Raw genomic sequence first — 25,416 nt, 5'->3', positions numbered from 1 at the left:
CAACATTCCTCGATTTGTTTCTATTACCTGTACAGTCTACATTCCGATCGATTTCCAATAAGCTACCCATTTTGGACAATACCTGTTGATTATTTCTTTTCTCAACTTGTAGTCTATTCTGTCGACCATTCGAACCAACCGGCAACATAAAAAGAACTCTGTATTAACTGGTCCATTTCATTCCCAATCCTTTTCCTTCTAGAATCGAAAGTTTGCGACAAGACGACGCGACACCATTTCACATTAGAACGAAAAGAAAAGACATTCACTTTCTGTAACGAATGTCGCAAGACAGATAATTTCCGAATCCAGCGCCAAAAACAGAAGATCACTCATCTTAAATTGTCAAGCCGCGACATTCCAACAAACATCATGTCGTACTCCAACAGCGGCGGAGGCACTCTCACTTTACCATCACCCACACATGTTCACCATGTTGATGTAACCTCCGCAGTCAGATCGCTAAGACGTTCTCTATCGCGTTCTCCATCCAAATTCCGCCTGGCCACTAAATCCCCAAGTCCATCTCCAAAATCTCCACTGTCGCCATCTCCAGTGTCACCATCCAAGCGCGCGTCTTCATACCCTGCGCTATTCGCAGGTACAAATACACCTCACACTCCATCGCCACTCGCCGTTCCATTTCCTCCAAGCGCAAGATTGGCACTTCGATCCTCGTCGCGAGCCAAGACTGCCCCTCCTCGACAGAATACCCGCCTACGAACCTCCCCCAGAAGTCCTATGAAGCGGGCATTGAGCCAAACAATCGATACGGGTAACGCGACCCCAACACCACTGGGTTACATGGGTGGACAAGAAAATTCTGGAGGTAGCAGCCCGGCGGAGAGAAAGGCACTCGAGAAGCTCCCTAGAATGCAACTGAGCTTGGACGCACACGCGCCGGCCAACCAGGCATTATTGAGATTGGGCAGTGACGGAGCTAGTGATTGCGCATCCACTCCAAGTCCACTGAAGCGCAGCGATCCCGTCATGAATCTGGAACAAGCGACCCTCGGAAGTCCAGTCGCAAAGCGCAGAAGTCTTCACGGTTCTGCCAACTTTGGTCATGATTTCAATCTTCTTGAACAGGCACCAGTACCAACTTCACCTACCAAATTCGATATCCACAGCGATTTGAATCACGAATATGAGTTATCAGCTACAGTTCTTACTTCGGAAAGTACCGCATCTCCTTTTACCTCTACCCCTCGACGTTCCTCCTCTCTGCGCAAATCGACATTACTTCAAAGAAATGGCGAGAAGACTTCCTGGGGTAGAAGACATGCCGCTCAGCTTCTGGCTGCACAACAATCCGCACAGCAACAGCCTTTTGCGATTGCGAATCAGGATATTGTTAGCCCCAGTAAGCAAAAGAATCGTCCAAGATTGTCATTGGATCAATTTGTTGCACCCCTGAACCGTGATAGTCCGTTCAGCCACCAAGGTAACCTTCCAAATGCTTCGATGCATATGATTAATCAATCGCAACAAACTACTCAACACCCGACCCATCAACCTCACCCACTCTCACGAACCATGACAACCTCTTCCTCCAACTCGAGCATCGCCGAGGACTCACCTGTCCAGCATGTTCCTGTTAACTTTGGTGGCAGCCAAAAACCAAAGATTGATTTCTCGAAATCTTTACCCGCTGGAGCTCTGAGGCCATTCAACTTGGATGCTCCTGATGACTTCTCGACTCCAAAGAATTTCAAATCCGTCAAACCATTACCTGCTGCTTTCATGTCTACAGGTCTGATTTCAAAGGTCAACAGAAGACCCGAAGAAGTCCAGATGCTCCGTGGAAATACCAAGTCAAATGTTCCAGATACCCCATGTAAAAAGCAGAACAACATTTTCGGCACTTACCCAGCTGCAGTACCCACTAGTGCCATCGCAAAGGCTAGACAAATCCGCCATTCGTTTGGTACCCCATCTACTCCTTTCAACCCCCACGGTGTCCCGGCTATCGGTACCTTTGGAAAGGGCAGCGGCGTATTCGGTAGTGGTTTCGGCCAGCCACGAGGTTTAACCAGACGAGGTAGCTTTCTGAGTATTGACGGAGATGACGGTGGATCCCCAGACTTCAAGACCGACAGCCAAATCGGTGACTTTGATTTACCACCAACTCCAACGAAACAAGCGTCGAGCTTCTCTCATTTCCAAAACGGTAGTCCCACAAGTCATCGCTCGATTCCGGCCTCAACATCTGCCGTGGGTGGTTTTAGCTTAGGAAAGATACCAAGATCAAGCAGTAAGTTGAACCTCTCTACGAGTCCAGGCGAGCAGGAAGAGGGAGACAGTGATACATCCATGGATATGAACGAATCTCCAACACCTGCCACTGCCGGACTTTCCTTCAGTACTTCCATTTCTGTACCATCCTTTTCCAGGTCCCGAGCATTGCGGGGCCTCCAATCTCCTTCGCCGTTGATGGCTAAATCTCTTACTACTTCCTTTTTGAGTCCTTCAAGAAAGCCCGGTTTTGCTAAAATTAGTCACGTGGCTCCAGCCAGTCCATTGGAGCGTGTAGATTTCCTCGAGAAATTGTCGCCTTGTACACCTCAAGACAACATGTTGTTCCCCGATCCTAGTAGCCTTTCCATCTCCAACCATAGAGATGGTTATGCTCACCTAGGTGCCAACAGCGCTCCCGTTGCTCCACCTCCAGCGACACCAACCACTGGTCGAGATTATTTCGGTAAAACTAGCACTACCCCCGTTGGTAGTTTTCCGCCCCGAGATGTGGATGAGTCCCTCGTATCACGATTCAACAAAATCGAGTTGATCGGAACAGGAGAATTTTCTCAAGTATACAAAGTCACTCAAAGTGCGCACAAGGCTTCAACATTCATGTTTAGTGATTCAGTCGATTCCCCAATGACTGGTAGAACACCACCAACACCTACACCAGACCGTGTCTTTGCTGTTAAGAAGTCAAAACAACCATATCAAGGTTACAAGGATCGATCAAGAAAGCTCAAGGAAGTTGAGGTTATCAAGGCACTTGGTCAAGCTGACAATGTCATTCATTATGCCGATTTCTGGGAAGAGAAGAATTACCTGTACATTCAAACGGAGTATTGTGAAGAAGGCAGTCTTGATATATTCCTTTCTCAAAATGGTCGCAAAGGTAGAGTAGATGATTTCAGAATCTGGAAGATTTTACTGGAGATCGGACAGGCAAGTTAAATCCTTATCAAACTTTGCCACTTTCAACTAACATTTAACAGGGCCTTAAACATATTCATGATTCTGGCTTCATTCATCTTGATATCAAACCCGCCAATATCATGATCACCTTTGAGGGTGTCTTGAAGATTGGCGATTTTGGCATGGCAACTTCATGGCCTGCTTCCGATGCGATTGAAGGTGAAGGAGACCGTGAATACATTGGACCCGAGATTCTCCTGGGGCAATACGATAAACCAGCAGATGTCTTCGCTCTTGGTATGGTCATCTTCGAGATCGCCACCAACGTATACTTGCCCGACAACGGAGTTTCTTGGCAACGTCTAAGATCCGGAGATATGAGTGAAGCTCCAAGTCTTACTTGGAGCGAAGCAAGTAGCATGCCCCGTGATGCCAATGGTATCCCCATCGTACCTAGCGATGATTCCATGACTAGCGATGATGAACTTGAGGTCGATTTTGGTTCACCAATTGCTGCTAGCCGGAAACGATTCACTTCATCCTCCAAGTCATTCGCCCATGACCCAAGCAACTTGTTCGGCTCTTCTAGACGAGGCGAACTCGAAGAAGCCCCAGAATTCATGAGAGATCCTAATCATGAGTGTACACTCGATAAGCTTGTTCGATGGATGATCTCACCACGTCCCCAAGATCGACCTTTGATTCATGAAGTGCTCGAATCACCAGGACTTCAATGGGTTAGCAATAGACGTCGTGCTGGTGCCACTGTTTTTGAAGGAAACTGGGGACCAGCAGATGAAGTCTTAGATGATGCTGAGATGATGGACGTTTAAAATCTTTCAAGATTTCGCTGGGAGCATTCGCTGTTAACATTATCGCCAAGTACTCGCTCAATCCTGGATAGGACTTGACGGGATTTGGATTCACATCAATTTGAATTTGATTATGTGTTTACGGCGTTAGCAGGATATCAACGGCGTACCAAACGATATCTACCTCTACTTTACGACCACTACCTCTACGATTCACGATTTGCCTTCCTAGCCTTACGACCTTTACAATTCTTGTATATATTATTCTTTGACACATGAGTTACCTGCTCATTTTACACATTCACGAGACCCACAGCATCTAAAAATACAACATCAAAATCAAAAAAGAAGAACGATAATATTTGGTGGGATCACTGATCGAGTTATTGAACGAATTATCATGTCAAGATTATTATGAAAGAAAAAAGAAGGCGATTCTTATTTACTTTTTACTTGTGTCTTTTTTTACGAGCTGATAGGCAGGCATATGGATTTGTTTACAAAGATAAATAGTATCTATTCTTGCTTGCTATAAGCTTAACCGGATTTTGGTTGCTTTGTATTAACTATGTCCCTTTTCGAAGGGTTTTGCCTTGTTTTTCTCTTTTGTTTTCTACATGCCTAGGTGCTCAAATATTGGGGTGCATGAGGTTAGAGATGTTTTTTGTCTTTTGATAGGGGAGTTGGAGGTATTCTACGAATTCCTAATCATATGGGAGGATGGAATGGATTGATTGATTGATTTGATGGATGGGGAATATCTGGGGTGTTTTTGTGCTAGTCTTCAAAGATGGGATCTGAACTAGCTGGGATGGATGGGTTGGGAGGAGTTTTTCATTTGTTGATTTTTTCTTTGTTTTTTTGGGGTGGAGGTGAGGGTGGAAGTGGAAATGAAATGGAAGTGGGACATGGTGGTGTAGTGTATTAGGTGAATGGATACATGTGGTATGGTAGTGGCGAATTGTAGATATAGAACACCCTAACTCCTGAACACGTATCGTGTTGATGGACGGATGAGCAACTTACTTGCTGAATGAATTGCTGGTTCAAATGAGTTTTTACTGGAGAGATTTTGAGATTAATTGTGATTGGTTGATATTGAAACTCAACTACTTTGGAAAACTGATGAGTTCCACGCATTACCTCTGCTCGAGCAAACTTTGGCCGACGAGTTCTGCTATACTCTGTATCTGAGTACCTTGAGTCATGAGAATGGCAAAGGGCACATCAACCCTAAAGGCCCTAAACATATCCGATCGAAATTCCGCCGCAAGCATGCTCTCCATCCCAAAGTCTGAGAGGAGCGTCGTCGCTTGCAGCTGCGTCGCAGGAACCAATAGTAATGTTGAAATTCGTGATATCACCACGTTTGCAATCGCGTCAGTCAAACCTGCACTCGGCAATGCGTCATTGTCATTCATCGCCAAAGCTGCAGCGACAGCTTCAGGAAAGCCGCCTGCATCAACAGTATCAGCACTGCTATTAGCAGGTGCAGATGCCGCAAATGCCCTCGCCATGTACGTCAAACGAGGGTCCTCGAGCACCACAACTCCTCTCACAAAACCCATGTCGCGATGTTTTTGAAAGCCTTGGAGTTCGAGCCCGGTCAATATATGACCGCCCATATGATGCTTCTTACCCCAAGCTGTGTCTTCTGACTCGTCAGTCGTTTTCAAGGAGTTGAGAGCCCCGTCTACCACCTGCAGGAATTCATCCTCGGTAAGCGGATGCAATCCTTTTCTCAAAAGTACCGCTTCTGTGTCTGGTCTCTCGTGTAAGAATCCAACCTCGGAAACCATGCCGAGACCGAGCGAGATACCGGGGAGGCCAATACTGCGGAGATGAGCTCCAAACGCATCTTGGAAGGCACCGGCGGCACAATAATTGCTCTCTGTGGCAACCCCGACACTTCCCGTTACGGAGGAGAGCATAAGGAAGAAGTCTAGTTGTGTGGTATTGCGAGTGCTTGATAAGGCTCTATAGAGATTCATAGTGCCTTGCACTTTTTGGCTTATACCCGAGTGCCAATTCTCAGTCGTGGTTTCATTGAACAGCGCAACCTGCTTGATTAGCTTCGACAAGCGATGGCAGATCATGAAGACTTACATGGATACTCATAGCCGCTTGGACGACGCCTCCAATTGGTTGTTTGGCTGCTAATACCCCCCGTTCAACGTCGGCATAGTTGACCACATCTCCCTGCACAACCTCCACATCTGCGCCTGCGGCTCGTAGATCTGCAACCGTGTTTCGTGCAGCAGCTTTGGAGGTCCCAGAGCGCCCAATGAAGATGAAGTTTTTTGCCCCACGCTTCAACATCCACTGTGATAGGCTTCTCCCAAGACCACCGAGGCAGCCGACAAGTATGTATGCTTTTTGAGCATCGAAGCGCGTGTGGTATTTCAGTGGAACTACCTAAATTTCTGGGTTCATACTTATGCTTTCTAAAAAAAATTCATGATGTGGATCTCAGAAAAGGAAAGAAAACTTACTGGGATGACAGCGAAAGGGGAAAGGGTCAGTGCAACTTTCCCGATGCGGTCGTTGGATGAAAAATAACGGAATGCTTCGACAATCTGAGATGCGGGAAAGACCGTCAATGGTGATACTGGCCTGATTCTCTCTTCCCTAAGCAGCTCTATACTTCTATGTAGCAATCTAATTTCCGTTAGCACTCTCCATTGCCGATTCGAAACAAGGAAACACACTTGTGGATAGTCTGGCGTCTAGTTTCCTTTTCGGACCAAAATATATCATTCAAGTCCAGCACCGTAAACGTGACGCCCGAATTGAACATACACATGTCCAATAGGCCGCCATCAGCGATATCGCGTTTCTCGAGCTCAATGAAAGTCCCGAAGTCGGCTACGGCTTTCCAGCTGGCTTGTAGCAAATCACCCGCAAGACAATTCATCACGACGTCTACTCCTTTGCCCGACGTTGCGCACAAGATATCGGTTAGCATGGTGTTACTGGGAGATTGAAAGAACACCTGGGACGATGGGAGGTGTAACTTGTTTACCAAGAAAGCTTTCTTGGCATCTGTGTCGACAGTAGCATATATCTGAAAAATTTAAGTCAGCGGGTCTAAGAATTTTCTCGGAAAAGATACACGCACTTCTGCACCCTTGAGTCGTGCAATCTGTATAGCAGCCAGTCCAACGCTATCCGTGGCTGAATGAATGAGAATTGACTAACATGTTAATACACTATTTTACATTATCTTGGAAAGAACGCTTTACCTGGCCTGTCTCCAATTTCGCGCGTTCTTCCAGCGCAAATAATGCTGTACTAAAAGCCACTGGAACTGTGGCCATATTCTGTATCGGTCTATGTCAGCTTACAATAGCGCATCAGAGCTCCATAGGAATACTCACGGTGAAGTCCTCATCATCTTTCAATCTACAACACGCCCATTCTGGTACTTGCTCGTGCGTTCCCCCATGATTTGGAGCCAGCACTACCACACGGTCACCGGGCAGGAATGTTGTTACCTGTGAGTTTGTTGCTGTGATTATACCACTAAATTCCAGCGAGCAGGTGCCATTTTGGACATCGACTTTCTCGGTCAGAGCATCATAGTCCTACAATTACATCAGTATCTTTCTACGACAATAGGTTTGTCTACAGTAGTCCTTACTCTGGCATTGATGCCCATAGCTCTGACTTGTACCTGAACATATCCTCTTGGAAGCAATTCCTCCTCTTCAAGCTGCTGAAAGCGCAAAGTGTTGATATTTCGTACATTCTTCATCGCTAGCCTGCAAAACCCTGCTTCCTGAAGCGGGATGAGTGTAACCTCTTCATCTTGTGCACGTCTGAAGCTTATGTTGAGACTAGCATCGGGAATGACGCGACTGTGGTAAATGACACCTTCATGTTGGCGATACTCAGTATCCGGAACCGTTTCACTGCCCAAGACCTCTTTTATTACCGAAACCACATTTTGTGCAGAGATGATTGGAGGTGTTGCAAGATCAATATCATACACGGGCATTTGGAGCGATGGACGTTCCAGCATCAGCGAACGGGACAGACCAAGGACGATAGCATAATTTGGATCTGAAGCGGTGTAGAGAGAGCCGCCCGTCAACCAAAGGATAAATGCTGCATTCTCTGAGATGATCTTCAGGTGTTCGAGCTGATTGGACGTCATATTGTTTAGAAGTGGAGATTCGAGTTCGAGGGTGCAGACAACCATTGAGTTTGGGGGGAGCGTATCATGGGAAACCTCTTCTAAACCTAGTAGCTGAATGGGAGTTTTGAGAAACCTTGATAGTTCATTGATTATCGCGTGGTTCAAGGGTGAGTATGGAAGTGTAGCGTTCGGGAATACCAGAATGAATTTCGATCCATCTGGAGCCACCTTCCCGTCAAATAAACGAGATTCGGGACGTGCAATTGTGATTGTAGTTTTGGAATGATTCAAACGTGCTGAGAGCAAAGATAGTTGTTTTTGATGGAGCGACAGAGATGCTGTTGAATCACTTGTGAAGACGAAGAATGTGTTTGGAGCAAAGTACGGTTTAAGAGCATCGAAATGATCCAAAACATAGGCCGTCGATGATTTCTGTGGCGAAAAAGTCAGCGAAAAACGTCTGGAGAGTCAAAAACCTACAGATGAAACAACTATAACATCAAAAAGATGCTCTGGTTTGAGATTTTTGGCGTCGCACGTTATACTGCCGTCAGGTGTGATTACAGCGCTCATATACGAATCGAAACGTTGGTGTTTACCACCAATTCCTGCTGCAATCATTGACTGCTCTAGTTGATCATTGTTACCATCGCTCAACTCCAAAATCTTGGCTCGCCCGTTGCTATGAGTAATGAGATCTACTGCACCGGTCAAGTATGCCATGTCGCTACCTTGAAATTGAGAAGGAAGAAAGCTGCTGAATTGCTCCAAATAGCTCGCGAAGACATGAGAATTCTCACTCGTTAATGTTGAGACATTGGGCTTCCACAAGATTTGAAGATACGGGTTTCGCTCAGTCGGGTCTCGCAACTTGTGCTCTTTGTAAGGAATGGCACGAATGTCCTCCATGCGAGCTAAGAGCTTTCCATCGGGGCTCTGTAGCTCTCCTGAGAGTAATACAGATTCGATACCGACTTTTCTGCAGCTTGTTTTGATGTTGCAGATCTCTGCAGCATTTGGTATTTTGCTGATAAATACATTGAATTCGCTCACCATGACTGGAATCTTGCCTCTGAAATCATGAACTACTCCAGCCGCGGAGCCAACAATCGCTGCTTGCAACATTGCGTCGATTGTTACAGGATGTATAACGTAATCGGACTCAATATACGCGCCCAAATCGCTTCCACGACGATATTTGGTCTGTGCCAAAACACCAGGATATCTTTTGCTACGATCTGTCTTGATCTCCACCAGAGAGTGAAACTCCGGACCAAAACATAACCCCTCTTTTGCCAGTTTTTTGTACCAAGTTTTGGTACTTTGCTCCTCCATGATAGAGTCAGCAGAAGAGAATGAGCTCTCTATATAAAGATTGTCCGGGCCATGCGTGGCTATCAATCCATTGGCATGCACTGTGACGACATTTGCAACGCGCGAACAAATTTCGAATCGCCACCATATTTCAGAGGTTGTGGCACTTGAAAGCCTAGCTGGTTCTAGTTGCATGGTCAATTCCACTCCGTCTCCCTCAGCTTCTAGAACGAGTAGATTGAGCAAGTGGACCTGCTTCAATGTGACTTTACTTTCAATCAGGTGATCATGAGCTTGAAGTAGCCCTTCAATAGCCATGGCAAGGTAAGCTGCGGCTGGAAATACGATAGTCTGTCCCAACTTGTGGTCTTGGATCCATGGCACTTCTTGCAGCTTCAGAGTATTGCGCCACCAGAAAGCTCTGCCAGGTGTTCCAGGGACTTTTGATCCAAGAAGATCGTGTCTTTTGTATTTCTGCGTGCGATATTCTGAGCTAATCCGAGATTCGTTCCAAAGAATGTTCTTATGAGCCCAGGAATAAGTCGGTAGATCTTGAATAACTTGCAGACCATTCTGTATGGCGTTTATCTTGGAGAAAGGCAGGTTGTGACCTTGAAGGTAGAGCGAGCCGACCAGATTGAGCATAGAGATTTCATCATGAGCTCCGCGAGACAATGTTGAGAAATAGGTGGACTGCATTGTGTTGGCCCTGAGCTGAACGTCTCGCACGGGTTGTGCTAATGCTGGGTGAGGTCCTACTTCTATCATATGATAGGATCCAGATGATAATAGCGATTTCATTGCGCCAGAAAAAAGGACAGGGGACTCAAGGTTCTTGCGCCAGTAAGCTGGTGTTCTGACCACATTTTCCTGCACTAAGTCTGAGACCACCGAAGAAAACATTTTGACATCTGGTCGTAGCTCATCTAGCTTAGATTTATCTCTCCTAGATAAGATCGGAAGGAGAAGGTCTTCGTAGAACTGCCCAATCTCTTGCATCAAATGAGAATGATAGGCTTTGCCGTCTGTTTTGAGTTTCCGGACGAAAATTTTCCGTCCTTCGAGAGCTGAAAGTAAAATATCGATGGCGTCCGCGTCCCCACTAACAGTAGTACTCTCCGGTGAATTAATACAAGCGACGCGAAGACTTTCGTGCAAGTGGTTCATTGCAATATGTTTAACGACTCTTTCGTGGTCAAGTCCAACAACCATCATTGCGCCTCGTGTACTCATCTTTGAGACGACAAGCCCGCGATAATAAGCAATTGCCATTGCCTCTTCCATTGTTATGAAGCCGGCAGCATACGCTGCACATATTTCCCCTATTTGATTGCTAAGCTATAGAAACATCAAGTAGGAAGTTGATACATACCAGAAGAATGCCCGATCACAGCTGTTGGCTCAATGTTCCAATCTTTGAGTAAAGTTACCAATCCTATCTGCAGAGCGGTACAAATAGGTTGTGATCTTGATGCTTGATTAATTGTGCTATATTCTTCGCTTTCCAATATGATTTCTTTACATACTGTTAGCTAATGGTAACAAGACTGAATGAAACCGAACGAGACCCAACTTACCCCTGAGGGACCATATTGGTGCTTGATCTAAAGATTTAAGATATACATCAAGATGATCAATTGTTTGAGTGAAAACGGGGAATCTATCCAGCAAGTTGGCACCCATTCTTGCAGACTGAGCCCCTTGACCTGTCAGAACAAAGGCGATGGGTGAGCTAGAGACGCTCGATGGCTGGAATTTGAGAGGTGTTGTCGAAATATTTGATTCGATACCTTCCTTGTGAGCAAGAACATAACCTCGGACTTGCAGGCTCGAGCGATGCGACGCCAAAGTATATGCAAGTTTTTGCAAATCCTTTGACAGCACTCTAGAAGAAGCAATGGCGGTTGCGTTTCTTGTCAGGGAGTCTGTATTGTGGGCAGAAAAGGGTAAAATCATGGTGGCATGAATATCCTCGACATCTTTGTGGTTTCTTTGATTGTGTGGAGGTACGTGCATCCTAGCAGAATCGATAATTGCATGCGCATTTGCTCCACCGTAGCCGAAGGAGTTCACACTTATCCTTTCAGTTGCGGTTGCAGGCCATGATTCGGAGGTCATAACAACTCTGATGTTGCGCTCTTTGAGTTTGAGCTGTGGATTCAGACTCCGAACACCAATCGTGGGGGGAATGGTTTGGCGTTCAAGAGCAAGAGTTGCTTTTATAATGCTAGTGATACCACTAACAGCTTCGCCATGACCAAGATTAGGCTTAACCGAGCCTATAAGGAGGGGCTGATGGCCAGATTTGGAGCTGAAGCATCGTGAGATAGCTTCAACTTCAATAGGATCTCCAATACTTGTGCCAGTTCCGTGACTCTAAGAATAAGAGATTAGTAAGTGGGTTGAATTTGAAGCGAAGATCTCTATGTTGAGGTTCTTCAACATACCTCAATGTACGTAGTGTCATGGAGAGGCAATCCAGCCATGGCGTAAGCTTTCCGAATAACAGCTTCCTGTCCATCAACACCTGGCATTGTAATCCCAGGAGTATATCCATTACTGGTAGACGTACATAAGTTAGCTCTTTGAAAACGATTCGAGTGGCATTATTGAATATTACCTGTTCACCGCTGTTCCACGAATGATTGAGCGTACAGGATCCGAAGCATTCAGATGATCCAATCGCTTTAAGTACAACGCGGCTATTCCTTCTCCTCTTCCATATCCATCTGCCGAAGAGTCAAATGTATGGGATACTGATGTACTTGATAAAACACCGGCTTTTGTCATGGCAATATAAGCTTCCGGAGATTGAACCAGGTTAGCTCCAGCCACAATCGCGGAGTCGCATTCACCAACGTTCAATGCTGCACACGCCACATGAAGAGCATATAATGATGATGAGCATGCTGTATCAAGTACAAGACTTGGGCCTTTCAAATTGAATGCATGGCTGATTCGGTTTGCTAAAATTGTAGGCCCAAAGCCTGTTGCACTATATCTATGATATAGATCTGGATCCTTCGCTTGGACATTCACGAAGTCGGTAGTGAAGTTTGCGACGTAACAGCCAATGTTTGCACCTGATACATCTTCGAGAGTGATTCCAGCACTCTCGAAACATTCATAGACAACCTCTAGTAGTTGTCTTTGCTGAGGATCCATGTATTTTGCTTCTAAGTTGTTAATGCCAAAGAAGGCGTTATCGAATAACCGAACGTCGTGTTCTAAGAAGTATCCACCCTTTGCATTAATAGTGCCTGTCTTATTAGACTCTGGATGGTAAAAAGCGTCTATATTGAAGCGTGATTTGGGGATTTCGCTCAATCCTGACCTTCCATTAACTAGGAGATCCCAAAGCTTCGAGGTATCGGAGGCACCACCGGGTAAACGACAACCTGCCACAGATGTTAAATCTCTTTACTAATTGACGAAAGGGCCATTACTCACTCATGCCAACAAGTGCAATGGGGTCTGTTGGTGCTTTTAGAGGAGCCATTATGTTTACTGCACTCTTAGATGCGATTTTCGTCAGTTGAGCAGTCAAGTTCTGAAACCTTTTATCTCCCAAAGACAGTTATATGTATACGCTTTTCAGCAATTACGAGTGACAGTCAAGTACCACGTGAGTAAGATGTAAAGATGTAGATGTTTGAGTTGAACTTATTGAATATACTTGAAAAGATCTATCTCTTCATAAGAAAAGGTTCTAAAATTACCTAGAGATGTCTGGTATTTCTATGTCTGTCCTTGAAAAGCAGGCGAGCGAACAGTCAACCTCATAGTTTCGTTTTGCGGTGGTAATCAGAGGGGATATTGCGGTGCAGAAGTTCTTGATGTTGTGAGTAAGGCGATATTCCGTCAGTCTGCGAGGATTCAAAATCGAATGGGATGCACATGCCCACAGATAGCTTTGTAAATTCCGCCACACCTTCACCAATGCCATTATCCTCACACTCCCCGTTGCATCGGTTTTTACGCGTAGCATACCATCCATCATAATCCACGTCACTTCAAGAGAAATAAGCACACCTATCTTAGACCGACTGCGTGAGGTCATCTACCGAGGATTTCATCCGTCCGCGGCGTGTGGTCGGCTCTTCAGTCATCTAATACGTCGTTCGTGCTTGTCTCCAGAAGAATCATACAACGGACCACAATGCATCAGAAGGAGAATGAATCTTCACTGACCCTGGGATCTACAATTAATAGATCATCTTCGCAAGGTGACCACCAAAAAGGACCAATTGGGTCGCGGAAGGTGCCTAGCCTTCGATATTCTAACAGTTACTAAGCTTCAATGACTTTTCTGATTTTGACTTGGGTTTGAATAATATCCCAGTGGAAAGCTTAATATTCATAATCCAATGTTTCTTCACTTTGCGAAAACTGGTGCGTAGATCTTGGCACGGGTGTAGCCATGTTTTTCTTTCTTTTAGCTGCCTGCTCCACGCGATTATTGGCCAAAACTTCGGGGTAGTTTTTATTATTTTATTTTTTCAGAAAAAGACTCTCGCATTGGGGCTAGGAACACTCTATTCTACGTTAAATAATGGCACTTCGTGTATATATTTGTGACTCTGTTGTCACTTCACGCCCCCAATGACTCCCTGTAGAGCACCATGTGATTAATTTCTCTTAGTAATAGTCCCGGCTCACTTATTTGGATGTACTTACTTGGATGTACACATAGGATAAGCTTATTGTTGCTTTATTTGGACACGAGATAAATTTTGAATGTACCAATGTCTGAATGTAGACATCTTTCCGTAATGATAATGGCGGGCGCAAGGCGAGTGGCACGGTACAGGGATAGTCTAAAAGGTTGCGATGGTTCGGTAAGGTTATCCACAACTGAAGATTGTTACGTGGGGATGATGTGAAACCTGGATATATGGACGAAAGAAAGAGAAGAAACTATGACTCTGTTGATTAGCCACTACACCCACCTTTGTCTACCATGTTATTCCTCAAATTGACAGTATTTACATAAGCTAGATGCAAATAAATCTTCTTGTAGCATGTCCCGAGAACGCTGACTAGGACGGCAATTTTTTGAACGTTCGGTACCGAATTTGAAATCGATGGACTAATACTAAAAACATCACTTATCATGCCTTTGCTCAAGTCTAGATGTGGGTTTCCACGCAACACCATCTTAGCACCTGGGAGGCGTAAAACTGAAAGCGGAAATGCAGACAGCACAGCATTAGTCTCAAGCCAGCCTCCAGAGCCCTGCAGCTATCTCTGTCTGATCTCGCTCAATTTAATACTGGCCGTTATTATCTTTAGAGGCTTATTTTAACGCTTGGAAGTGCCGGCACTAAATCATCGGCTGAAGTTTTGTGGAGGCTTACTATACGAAGGCAGTAAGGCACCTCGTTTGCGATGTTTTTCTCAGGTTTACTTACTGTCATATTCCTGAATCGTGTCCAGAGTCATATCTTGGCGTTTATCCTCATATGAGGGCAGCTAAAATCAACACCCTTGTGTCTGCAAGAACCGAGTGAAAGCAAGCATGTTAGTTTGCTCGATTCCAAAGACTACTGCATACCACGCCGTGCGAATGATTTACTGCGCCTTACACATCAAATTTTACTGTATCATTTCAGTGGGTCAATCTGATTATTTTGCCATACACCCAACTTTGGATACCACGATCAAGGTACTAGTATCAATATACACGAATACGTGGATTATGTGCCGTTTGATCCGTTCAAGAAGTCGACCCTTTGGGAGACGAAGCGCTTGCAGGCTGAGTCAAAAAATTCCAGTCTTTGATGATCTCAATCTATGGGAAATCTCAAGTTCTTAGGTCCGTAATTTCTGCTGTAGACATAACAAGGTCGATTTCCAAACTCATTCAAAGACAAGAACAGTGTCCTATGTTTACATTTAGATTCAAACAAATCAGACGTTGCAGTTTCCATTATCATAATGGCGGCGGCTGAAGAGAGCAAACCAGAGAGCAAGAATGGAAGTAGTGAGTTAGATCTTCGAGACACCTCGATGCTTTCCTGCAACAAAGATATGGAGATCAATGATGGAACCAAGCTTTCAGGCAAAAAATCTGAAGAACCACCAACTGTCGTTGTCAGTTGGGATGAAGATGGTCAAAACCCATATAATTGGTCTATGGCCAAGAGAGTCTATCATACACTTCTCATCGGGATGTTTGGTCTGACCGTGTAAGTTTGATTTCTACAAACTTTTTTAACTCTTTCATCTAATGTGTGCTTGCACAGGACGTTCGCATCATCTGTATACACGCCAGCGGTGCCGGAAATAATGCGAGTATTCAATGTTTCAGAGACGGCCGCTCTACTTCCTTTTTGTCTTTTCTTGCTCGGGCTAGGCTTCGGGCCTGTTCTTGCAGCACCCCTTAGCGAAAAGTTTGGTAGAACATCAACATATATGATTTCACTTCCGATATTTGCTTTATTTATTGTTGGAGCAGGAGCTTCGCAGACTTTTGGGGGGCTAGTTGCATGTCGCTTGCTTGCTGGTGTTTTTGGCAGCCCTCCACTTGTCGTTGGTGCAGGTACCAATGCAGATCTCTGGAAGCCAGAGTCTAGAGCTGTGACAGCTACACTCTTTGCGCTATGTCCATACTTGGGTCCCGCACTTGGGTAAGTTGTCACCTAAGTCTTGAATACTCCTCTGACGTCGGAGTAGACCATTGATCGGCGGGTTTGCAGTTCCAAGGAAGGGCTGGCGTTGGACAGAATGGATAATTCTTTTCTTTGCCCTCGTTTCTCTTGTGGCCGCTCTTGGTATGAAGGAAACTTACAAGAAAACTATTTTGGAACGAAATGCCAAAGGTGGTAAAGCAAAACCGAAGCTATCTGGTATGGTTGCTCTGAGATTTATGTTTTACATCACCTTACTCCGGCCATTGCATATGCTTTATACAGAACCAATTGTTATCGCATGGTCTTTTTATATTGGCTTCAATTTTGCGGTTTTGTATTCTTTTTTTGCTGCCTTCCCATTCGTCTATAGTACTGTCTATGGATTCGATACGCAGCAAACTGGACTTACATTCATTCCATTTGCTATTGGCAGCATTGGGGCTACTATTACTGTAATTTTAGTAGATCGCCTCTGGTATCAAAAAAAACATGCTGCAAGAAACTCCAGATGGAACGACGGCCTAGTACCGCCTGAATATCGCTTACACTCCGCAATGCTCGGCGGCTTTGGATTGCCGATTGGATTGTTCTGGTTTGCATGGACTGCTAAATCGGAAATTCACTGGATCAGTTCCGTAATCGCATCTACCTTCATTGCATGGGGAAATCTATGTGTATTTGTGAGTATTGTCACCTTTTTTGATCATGTGATTCAACTGACCGTTACTCTAGATGAGCGGATTACTGTATCTTCTCGACGTGTATGAAGCATTGATGGGTGCTTCGGCAATAGCAGCGACATCGCTTCTAAGATATGTTCTTGCTGCGATATTTCCTTTGTTTATCACACCAAGTAAGTTCTCAAATGTCTTATCTTTTGCGGTGGATTCGCTAAAGATTATCTCACAGTGTACTCCCACCTCCATGTGGGATGGGCTACAAGTATTTTTGGGTTTATTTCGGTGGCTCTGATGCCAATTCCCTGGGTTCTATTGAAATGGGGACCTTATCTGCGTCAAAGAAGTAACATTGCAAAGTCTTCGACGCCAGTAACCACTACATGAAAGTAAGTTATCAAGGCTCAACAACACCACTATGAGTAGGACTTGCGATACAGTCTGCTTCATTTTACCTTTGTCTTTGAACGACATGTTGTGCATTTCTAGCTGTACCCATTAAGTAATTCGTTTATATACTAAGCTACAACACCAATAAAAGTTCATCAATTTCTTGGTACTCAATGAAATGGAGTGCTCCAAGCCACCACTTATGAGCTTCATCTCGGAATCGTGCAGTCGAAAGTCTGCATATCAAATAGTCTCTTCTGCAAACGAAGAGAAAGATTTCGCACTGCTACCTGGTCTTTTGTTTGCCGCCGTGGGGTACTCACAAATGGGCAAAATGAAAAGCACATTGGTTGAATAATGATAATACATACGTACGAACATAGACCACATTAATCTCGAATTAATAGCAGCGGAATACCTGAAGAGGCAGCTGTTACATAAGGTGCAGAGTATCTCAATACTATATATTCCGATGCTGATACCGTCCACATGGAGCTTCGATTTTGTTCATGGTTCTGTACTGCAGGTTATAGTTTCAATCACACAAGCCACTGTGTTTCAGTAGATCAAGCAGAGCACCGGAGTATGGTATTCATTGGAGAGGAGAGAAAACACCAATCGCGTGATAGATCGACAATTCCATTTCCTTTATTATACATCAAAAGCGCTGTTGGTGTGTGTGGATGAGTAGATGAGGCACAGTCAAAGTCCCTTCGCAAAAACCCATCTTTTGATTTAGCCGTACGAACAATTGTACTGTGCTGCAGATGAACTACCGCTTGGTACTCCATCATCATGTAAAGAAAATCAATGTCATACAGTAGTGAGTAAGCCGGTTTGCCGGTAGAAAGCGTTTAAGGCAATGGTCCGCGTGAGGACCGTTTAAGATAGCCCCCTGTTTAAGCTTCCAAATCTGACGACGTGATATTCGCCCTCGTATGAGGTTAATGCCCTAGGCTGGAACACATCGCTTCGAGTATATTTCACCGCAATTATACAGTGTAGCTTCGATTGGGCAACACCCCGGATCGGCATTGATATGAACAAATATATAATATTGACCGTATCTTACCATTGATGTTAAAAACAATCTATGACGTTGGAATCTTGTCGGTTTTGAATTGATCATCTGTATGTGGGACACGGCTCTGAAGATGCCCCAGGTCGCTAATGGACGTGCAATCCTAGTCCAAATTCCTTTAGTTGAGCTATGAACATATCTTGCTCTAGGTTACCTCGACTAAGGTGCTGGCAAGGCACCACAGGCGCTATAGATCGAAAAGTATGAAAGCTTGCTTACATCTTCAATACGACGTACAACGGGAACCCTTCGATTTTCAAGAAGTCTTGCAGAATACACCTTGAATTCATGAGATGACTGAACTGCGCGTTCCTAGCTAGCGCCTCTTATCCCTACTTGAAGAGCGTAAGCATACTCGTGGCAATGATTCGTGAAGAAGCACCTCAATTGTCAGCCCGATGAGAAGTTGACTTGAGTGATATTGCAGATCGTGATTTCCGGGATTACTGCTACTTTGATAATGTATTTCTACTATCTTTTCCACGCACCTTCTGCCATCTGTGTGAATCAACCCACCTACGCCGCTTGCGTTCACCAATCGAGCTTCCCTTATGGTCTAATTCTGAATGCATGTGATGTACTGTGCCGTTTATTAGACCCCGCCTCGCCCTGCCTAGGTGATGTTAAACGAAATGATGTATGTACCCCCACTGGTCCCTCGCGTTCACATTGACCCCTTTACACCAGCTCACGTTAATGTTACCCACATCGTCAGGGGCGAGTTTGCTGCAACTTACATGTACTCAATGAAGCCATCTACTTACAAGGCTTAATGTCACTTTTCTTTGTAAATTCGCATTTAAATGTGCCATTGACTTATAGTGTGGGACCTAAAATTTCTGAGAGATTAGAGGTTAGGACTATTCGATCCGCATGTAACATTCTGGGTTTGTGAAGTGGAATTATGCAATAACAAATGCATGAGTCCCGCATTTACAAAGTAAGACTTTAGCTCCGCTATTCTTTGCATTTATAAAGCTGTTGAAAAGAGGCTCAGATTGTGGCCAAGGCTTGCCGCTGTCGCATGTGATTTCCAAAAATGACATGCAATTGTTGGTCTCGCTTTAAGTCACCCAATGTAGTTTATCACGCATTTCTTAGTAATTGGCGGGTGCAGGGGGGAAAAAATGAGCCTTTAGTTGCTCAAATCCAATATTATGAAGACTCTTTACTGGGCTTGTGTTTTGATTCAAAGGACTCAACAAGAGTCACAAAGTTCTGAATGATTCTCAAAATATAGACACTGAAACTTTATTGTTGTGCCTAGGATAGTTTGTAAAAACTACTTAATACTCCAAGAAAAGTTTCCAGGAAATAACATCAAAGGTTCTTCAACCCCTCAGACTGTGTCTGAGATTCGGAAGACAAGTTTGGTTCCACGAACCTTGTCTTCCCTCATTAACTGAAGCCTATGGTCCTGTTAGCAAAGACCCCCATGATAGTGAGATGATGACTTACGCATCCAAAATTCCGTGCAAGCCCTTTGTACCCACAGTAGCGGGATGTGGGACAACTTTTTTCTGGGAAATCAAGCTGTCCACCTCTTTTATGAATTTGACTGCAAACTCGTAGTCTTCCGGCTTAGCAGGGCAATGCCAGTCTCCTCTCTGAAACTTCTCCCCCCAACATGTATAGGCCATTGTGAAACCAGAATCAACATCATTTCTTGGGAAATCTACTGGAAGCAGCGCTGTGTACTTTGCTCTAGGCTCAGATTGACTCGAGATAGCTGCAGCGCAAATAGCTACCGATGGTGGCAAGGAAATTGTGTCAAAGACATATTTCAAGTTGTTGTTGGTGGACTCTCGGATCTTTTCGCCAACTTCAGGGTCGTTGTAATCGAAAACTTTGTCAGCTCCACGAGACTTGAGGAGTTCAAAATTATTTGGGCTAGCAGTAGTTATAACCTGTAAGCCTGATCTGTTGACTTGTGAGCGCGAGAAGACTAAGAGCTAGACGAATATCAAGACTGACAGTTTGGCCAATTGAATACCAATTGTTCCAGTTGCAGTGCTTCCACCATAAATGAGCAGTGGAAGGGGAGTTTCTGCAGGTTGAGTCGGGAGAGGGAGCTTGAGCGTCTGGTATATGGCCTGTTCTCAAATCAGATAGCTGTCTCAACGCTAATGGTTGCGAATTTATCAAATTACCTGGCCGTTGGTACCCACAGCAACACCTAAAGTAGCAGCATCTTCCATGCTCATAAAATCAGGAACTTTCCCAAATATTCCATCTTTTGCAACGATGTATTCTGCAAATGCTCCATCTTCAGGATTCAAGTGATTGCAGCCGTGGACGAACCCCCAAATTCTGTCGCCCTCCTTGACATCAGATTTGACCTCTGATCCAATTTTCACAACAGTTCCAGAAAAGTCACATCCTTTTTTCGTTTCAAAACATTAGCTTCTGAGATTGGGTAATTTGGAAAAGAGTTCAAGTAAGTGTTCTTACCAACTCTAGAACCTGCTCTTCCAATCTCGTCGAGTGTCTTCCAATCAGCTAATAAAATGTTTAGCAGCTGATACGAGTTGTGGTTGAGGCTAATCAGAAAGTTTACTTGGATTCAAGGCTACAGCAGCCACTTTCACTTTCACGTAGTCTGGTCGAAGGGAGGGCTCATTGGCGTCATCGACAACTTTGGCGACGCCTACATCTTGGACGATAAGTGCCTTCATAATGAGAATTTCGAATCGGAGATAGAAGTATTTTCTTATGGTGAGATTTGAGAGATCATTGATAATTTCCAGAGTTCTAATCTCGACTTAAGTAAACACTAGCTGGTATGTGTTACTCTCAAGGCATGTAAGAATTGAGGAAGTCGAAGTTTTCCTCCAAAAGCGAGGGGCTGCTTACAAGGGTAACGAGTCTGTAGCCTAGCTAAATATTCACAACCTTCTGATACAAAATCAGGGCTCATCTAGTATAAAGTCTATCTGCCACCAGTGAGAGCTCGATTGTCTGTCATTCAAATCCTTGACTTTCTCGTTTAACCGGTCTGCGCCCCTTCATTGCATGCGTTCTTTCAAACAATGTCATAACTCGCAGGTTATCTTTTCCATAAGGTCGATATGATTGGGGGTTAATTTGGACGCGGATCCAATTTTTCGATGAATATGATGATCCTCACACCAAACGGACGCCGCATCAAGGCATCTGCACGCTAACAAAAATGCAACACAACACAAAGCTGAGCCAGGTAATTGCTAATATATTTATACGATTGAAGCAATATTAAATTGTCGCCCTAGTACATATGAGGTATCTTAAATTTGGGTTTTGGTTTGACATGATAGTTATATTACTGTTTAGTGTGTGGTATTTTAGATCCTTGCTGGGTCACCCAGATTTTGCCTCAGGATGCCACAAAACGCGTCTGACCACCCTCCTTTTTCGACCGAGCTCCTGGCATTGAATCTTTCTCCTCTCCAAGCACCATTTTATCGATCCGGAGGATCGTAATTGTTCCTTCGCAATCTCTATACAAGGCAGGTAGCTCACATGTCGATCCCGCAAGTAATGTTAATGTTATGCAATCTGCAGTTCGTAAGCTGAAATCGTGGATTCAATGGAACCCTTCAAGGCTGAAATGAAGAGCTCAAATCACTGGCAGTACGTTGCCTATCTTTAGTCACAGTGGAAATAGCCAGTCAAGTTAATGGCACTTATAATCAGCCAACCCCGGAGGACTGAAGCGTGATCAATAGCTTAGAAATTCAGTCAAGACACACATTCTCCACTTCTTTTCACTATTCTCTCTTGGAAATATCATTGCGTTTACCTTGAATATCATGACGAGTGTGCCTCTTGAAGACGATTCCACATTTAGAGGGAACCGAGTCATCGTCTTCACCGCCATCTGGATTCCAGTTCAAATCATATGTATCGCGTTGCGTTATGTTGCACGATGGTTGATCAAAGGACCTTGGGTTAGGGATGATTTTCTCATATTTACTGCACTGTTTCTTCAAATATGCCAGGCAGGTGTAGACATAAGTGAGTACTACCCGGGGAAAGTGGGAAGCATTAGCTTACTGCTTCAGGTGCGGTCAAACATGGAGGCGCTGGCCATCATCTTGCCTATCTCGAAAAGCATCACCCTGACCAAGTTGCCGTCTGGTTTAAGCATCTCCTCGCACTAGCTGCTATCTACTGGGTTGCTGTAAATCTTCCGAAGATTGCGATTTTGTGTCTTTATCGTCGACTATTCATTGCAAAATGGACTCGTATCATGATAAGTATTGTCATGTTTGGTAAGTAACATCCCAAGAAGTATTTCACAATCGAACTGTTTAGCACACCAACACAATACCATTTTGGGGAACATTTGTCACTTATTCTGATTGAAGGTTACCCTGGGCATAATTTACCGGTCTCCCAGATACATAAAATGACAATACACTAACAACATGCTGCTATAGTTCTGATTGGAATGACTATTGCGACGTTCATAGTTAATTTTGCTGAATGTAAACCTTTTGCAGCCAACTGGGACGCCTCAATCCCATCTGCCTGTATTGATCGAAATGCCTTTTATATTTGGACAAGTATCCCGAATATTGCGACCGATCTTGCCATTTTGGCATTGCCTATACCTGTAGTGTGGAACCTTCATGCAACCAGGCGTACAAAGGTAATCGACTTTACTATATAAAAAAATAGCTTCTCTTAGCACTTAATGTATTGATCTGATGATGCTGACTATGATCTCGCAGATACTTTTGACCATAACTTTTGCTGTAGGGAGTCTGTAAGTGTCTTTTGTATTTAGGCTGCTCAAATAACATGGACAAGAAAGACCAAGGCTAATCTGATTCGCTTGGTAACAGGGGCCTAGTTACATCTGTCATAAGATTTTCCAGCTTCTTCGGCTCTAACTCCTTTACCGACTCAACTTGGACTTCTGTCGAACATATGACTTGGACTCAGGTGGAGCCTGGTGTCTATTTGATATCTGCATGCCTACCGACGTGGAGACCCTTGATCGAAAAGATATTACCTCGAATTATACACCCTTCGAAGACGTCGGCCCTTGGCTCAAACAAAAAGCAGACTCGCGGCAATGACGGGATACCATTACAAGCTCATAGAAGTAGTCATGGATTTCAGCGTCTCGAAGATAGTTCTAGGAAGAAGTTTCCACATCCTAACGATATCACGGTTACGGTAGATTATTCCGTCGTAGATCATGCGAAGGAGAATAATGAAGTAGTCATCAGCCACGATGTAATGGTATGAAGTGAATGGGAGACTATAGACACCGAGATAATCCTTAAGAAAGCCTAACCAGGCGGAAATCAGATCAGGATGCTGTTGCATGGGCCATATCTGAGGTGAATCGGAGATAGCTTGGATAAGTTGGCAATTAATGAATCGATCAATTCGTCCCCAATTTGGCTCACTGTATACCTTTTCGCTGGAATGCTCTTGATATTATGGGGTAAAGACATTATGTGGCATCCTCGGCTCCGTCTCACTCACGGTCAATCTGCATCGTGATAAAGCTGGCATATCCAACATTATGAGAAAATAATTGACCATATCTTGACATTATTAGTTATCAACGCATGACAATGGTAGTTTACATCTGCTTCATATTTATGATTAATGGTGTTTGATGACGGCAGCCATCAAAGGTTCGCAATGGCCTTTTTTAATACAACAAAGATGTAACTGAATCAAGATCCGATCTCGTGAAGATGGATCTCTTTAACCTGCTGCGGCATTTATCTTTGGGTACTGTAAATGAATATCAGTTTGTACCGACGTCTCTATTAAAAATAGCCCGAATGGTTGTGTTACCAGATCTTTCTCGTAGCTAGTAATTCTACAGGAGATCACGCTTCGTGTAAATCGGCCTCAGAGTCTGCAAAGTCTTCTCCCAGCAGATCGATGTGGTACAAGTATAGTTAGGGGAGTATTTAATGTTAAATCTGTTCAATGTCGTCAGTACGGTAGCTGAACAAGTATATAATTGCTTATTTAAGAGCACTCCTCTTTCTATAGAACCTACATTAATACAACTAATTCCACGAACCTTCTCCTGGTGATTCATATTTCTACAAAATCGATAGTAGATCTTGTTGACGTTGTATAGAATTATTACTCTGTATCTCGATCACCTCGGTGTCTCCCGAAGTCATCTTCTAAGTGCCGAATCTTGGCCGAAAAGTCTTCTCGAAGTGTTCTCGAGAAGAAAATGGGAGCCTCAAAGTCTCGAGATTATGATAAGTAATCAATGTTCTGCAATTGCTTTTAGTGAATGATTAGTTTGAGCATATATTACTAGAACCTGTGTACAAATTTAGCACCTTACATTTTTGATTGAGCAATAGCAAATATGGTGTCTCACTATCTTCGTCTGGCTTCTCGAACTAGCGGTAGTCCATGGAGTCAATAGCTTTGAACTACCTGTATACATGGCATCTTGTTTTGTCAGCATATCTGCTCCTTGGAGCATCATATTATTTGGGGAGAGTACCTATGAACTCTGGTACGAACCGGTTTCCTAGCCTCAATGATATCAAGCGTTTAGAGATGCCCGTTGAAATTGGACACTGTTTTATATCGACCATAAGCGCACTGTATGCGTTCTAAGAAACTCATTTAGATCTTTCTTGAGGAGTCATTGAATATGTATGCTGAGAATATCTCAGTGATAAATACATGAACTGTTACAGTGGGCTTTATGGAAAAATCGGTTGGTAGTGGTTCAGTATTACATAATATAAGCTTGAGCTGAGCGGGGGGTAATGCCAATCGGATGCATAGACATGCGGCTCAGATCGCATGAGAGAACCTAAATATACAATTATCTTTTCAAATCCTAGATAATTTTGATAGGCTTTGTATAATGTTTAAATATAATTCTTATCCTAATGAGATGACGAAGATGCGAACACGCGAACACGCGAACCTGCGAGCTTCCGATACCTGGCTGTTTTGAAGATGGATTGACAAGTAGGATATGATCGATTCACTTTTTGATATATACGCACTAAATAACTAAGTGTAGTTCCAAACATCCAATCATAGTTGAAAGCGAACAAGCGAGTCGCTTCAAGCTATACTATTTATGGAATTAGAACACCAACTCAAAATTGGGAGGGAGTGACTTTGGATATCTATAAAAGCCTGTAATTTTGAACACAACCCCCAAACTCCACAAACTTCTCTTAGAAACAACTGCTTCAAGAGCTTATCTTTCAAAACCACACACCTC

At 44.0% G+C, this 25,416-nt stretch overlaps 5 protein-coding genes across 5 annotated transcripts; 3 read left to right on the top strand and 2 right to left on the bottom strand.

The window, feature by feature from the left end:
* Nucleotides 1–372: 372 nt before the first annotated feature.
* On the top strand, nt 373–3,986 carry EAF01_004121 (uncharacterized protein; the record flags this gene model as incomplete). Its single annotated transcript, XM_038912375.1, has 2 exons — nt 373–3,183; nt 3,234–3,986. 2 exons carry the CDS (start codon nt 373–375, stop codon nt 3,984–3,986), a joined length of 3,564 nt encoding a protein of 1,187 aa, XP_038772059.1.
* Nucleotides 3,987–5,104: 1,118 nt separating this feature from the next.
* EAF01_004120 (uncharacterized protein) lies at nt 5,105–12,916 on the bottom strand (the record flags this gene model as incomplete). The annotated part of the gene is made up of 14 exons (XM_038912374.1): nt 5,105–6,025; nt 6,072–6,380; nt 6,458–6,623; nt 6,674–7,029; nt 7,084–7,158; nt 7,208–7,285; nt 7,343–7,549; nt 7,606–8,535; nt 8,584–10,739; nt 10,790–10,933; nt 10,995–11,793; nt 11,865–11,976; nt 12,038–12,815; nt 12,868–12,916. The coding sequence occupies 14 exons, from the start codon at nt 12,914–12,916 to the stop codon at nt 5,105–5,107; spliced, it is 7,080 nt and encodes a 2,359-aa protein (XP_038772058.1).
* Nucleotides 12,917–15,354: 2,438 nt separating this feature from the next.
* On the top strand, nt 15,355–17,113 carry EAF01_004119 (uncharacterized protein; the record flags this gene model as incomplete). The annotated part of the gene is made up of 5 exons (XM_038912373.1): nt 15,355–15,605; nt 15,663–16,046; nt 16,093–16,729; nt 16,782–16,902; nt 16,959–17,113. 5 exons carry the CDS (start codon nt 15,355–15,357, stop codon nt 17,111–17,113), a joined length of 1,548 nt encoding a protein of 515 aa, XP_038772057.1.
* Nucleotides 17,114–19,536: 2,423 nt separating this feature from the next.
* Nucleotides 19,537–20,872, bottom strand: EAF01_004118 (uncharacterized protein; the record flags this gene model as incomplete). The annotated part of the gene is made up of 6 exons (XM_038912372.1): nt 19,537–19,606; nt 19,656–20,117; nt 20,172–20,290; nt 20,348–20,577; nt 20,649–20,696; nt 20,755–20,872. The coding sequence occupies 6 exons, from the start codon at nt 20,870–20,872 to the stop codon at nt 19,537–19,539; spliced, it is 1,047 nt and encodes a 348-aa protein (XP_038772056.1).
* Nucleotides 20,873–21,891: 1,019 nt separating this feature from the next.
* Nucleotides 21,892–23,733, top strand: EAF01_004117 (uncharacterized protein). The gene is made up of 5 exons (XM_038912371.1): nt 21,892–22,190; nt 22,238–22,447; nt 22,616–22,827; nt 22,910–22,944; nt 23,024–23,733. The coding sequence occupies exons 1-5, from the start codon at nt 21,986–21,988 to the stop codon at nt 23,430–23,432; spliced, it is 1,071 nt and encodes a 356-aa protein (XP_038772055.1). The 5' UTR covers nt 21,892–21,985; the 3' UTR covers nt 23,433–23,733.
* Nucleotides 23,734–25,416: the final 1,683 nt, after the last annotated feature.

This window comes from Botrytis porri (genome assembly GCF_014898465.1).
Source record: "Botrytis porri strain MUCL 3234 chromosome Unknown BPOR_005, whole genome shotgun sequence".
NCBI lineage: Eukaryota > Fungi > Ascomycota > Leotiomycetes > Helotiales > Sclerotiniaceae > Botrytis > Botrytis porri.
This window is presented reverse-complemented; position numbering and strand designations above follow the sequence as displayed.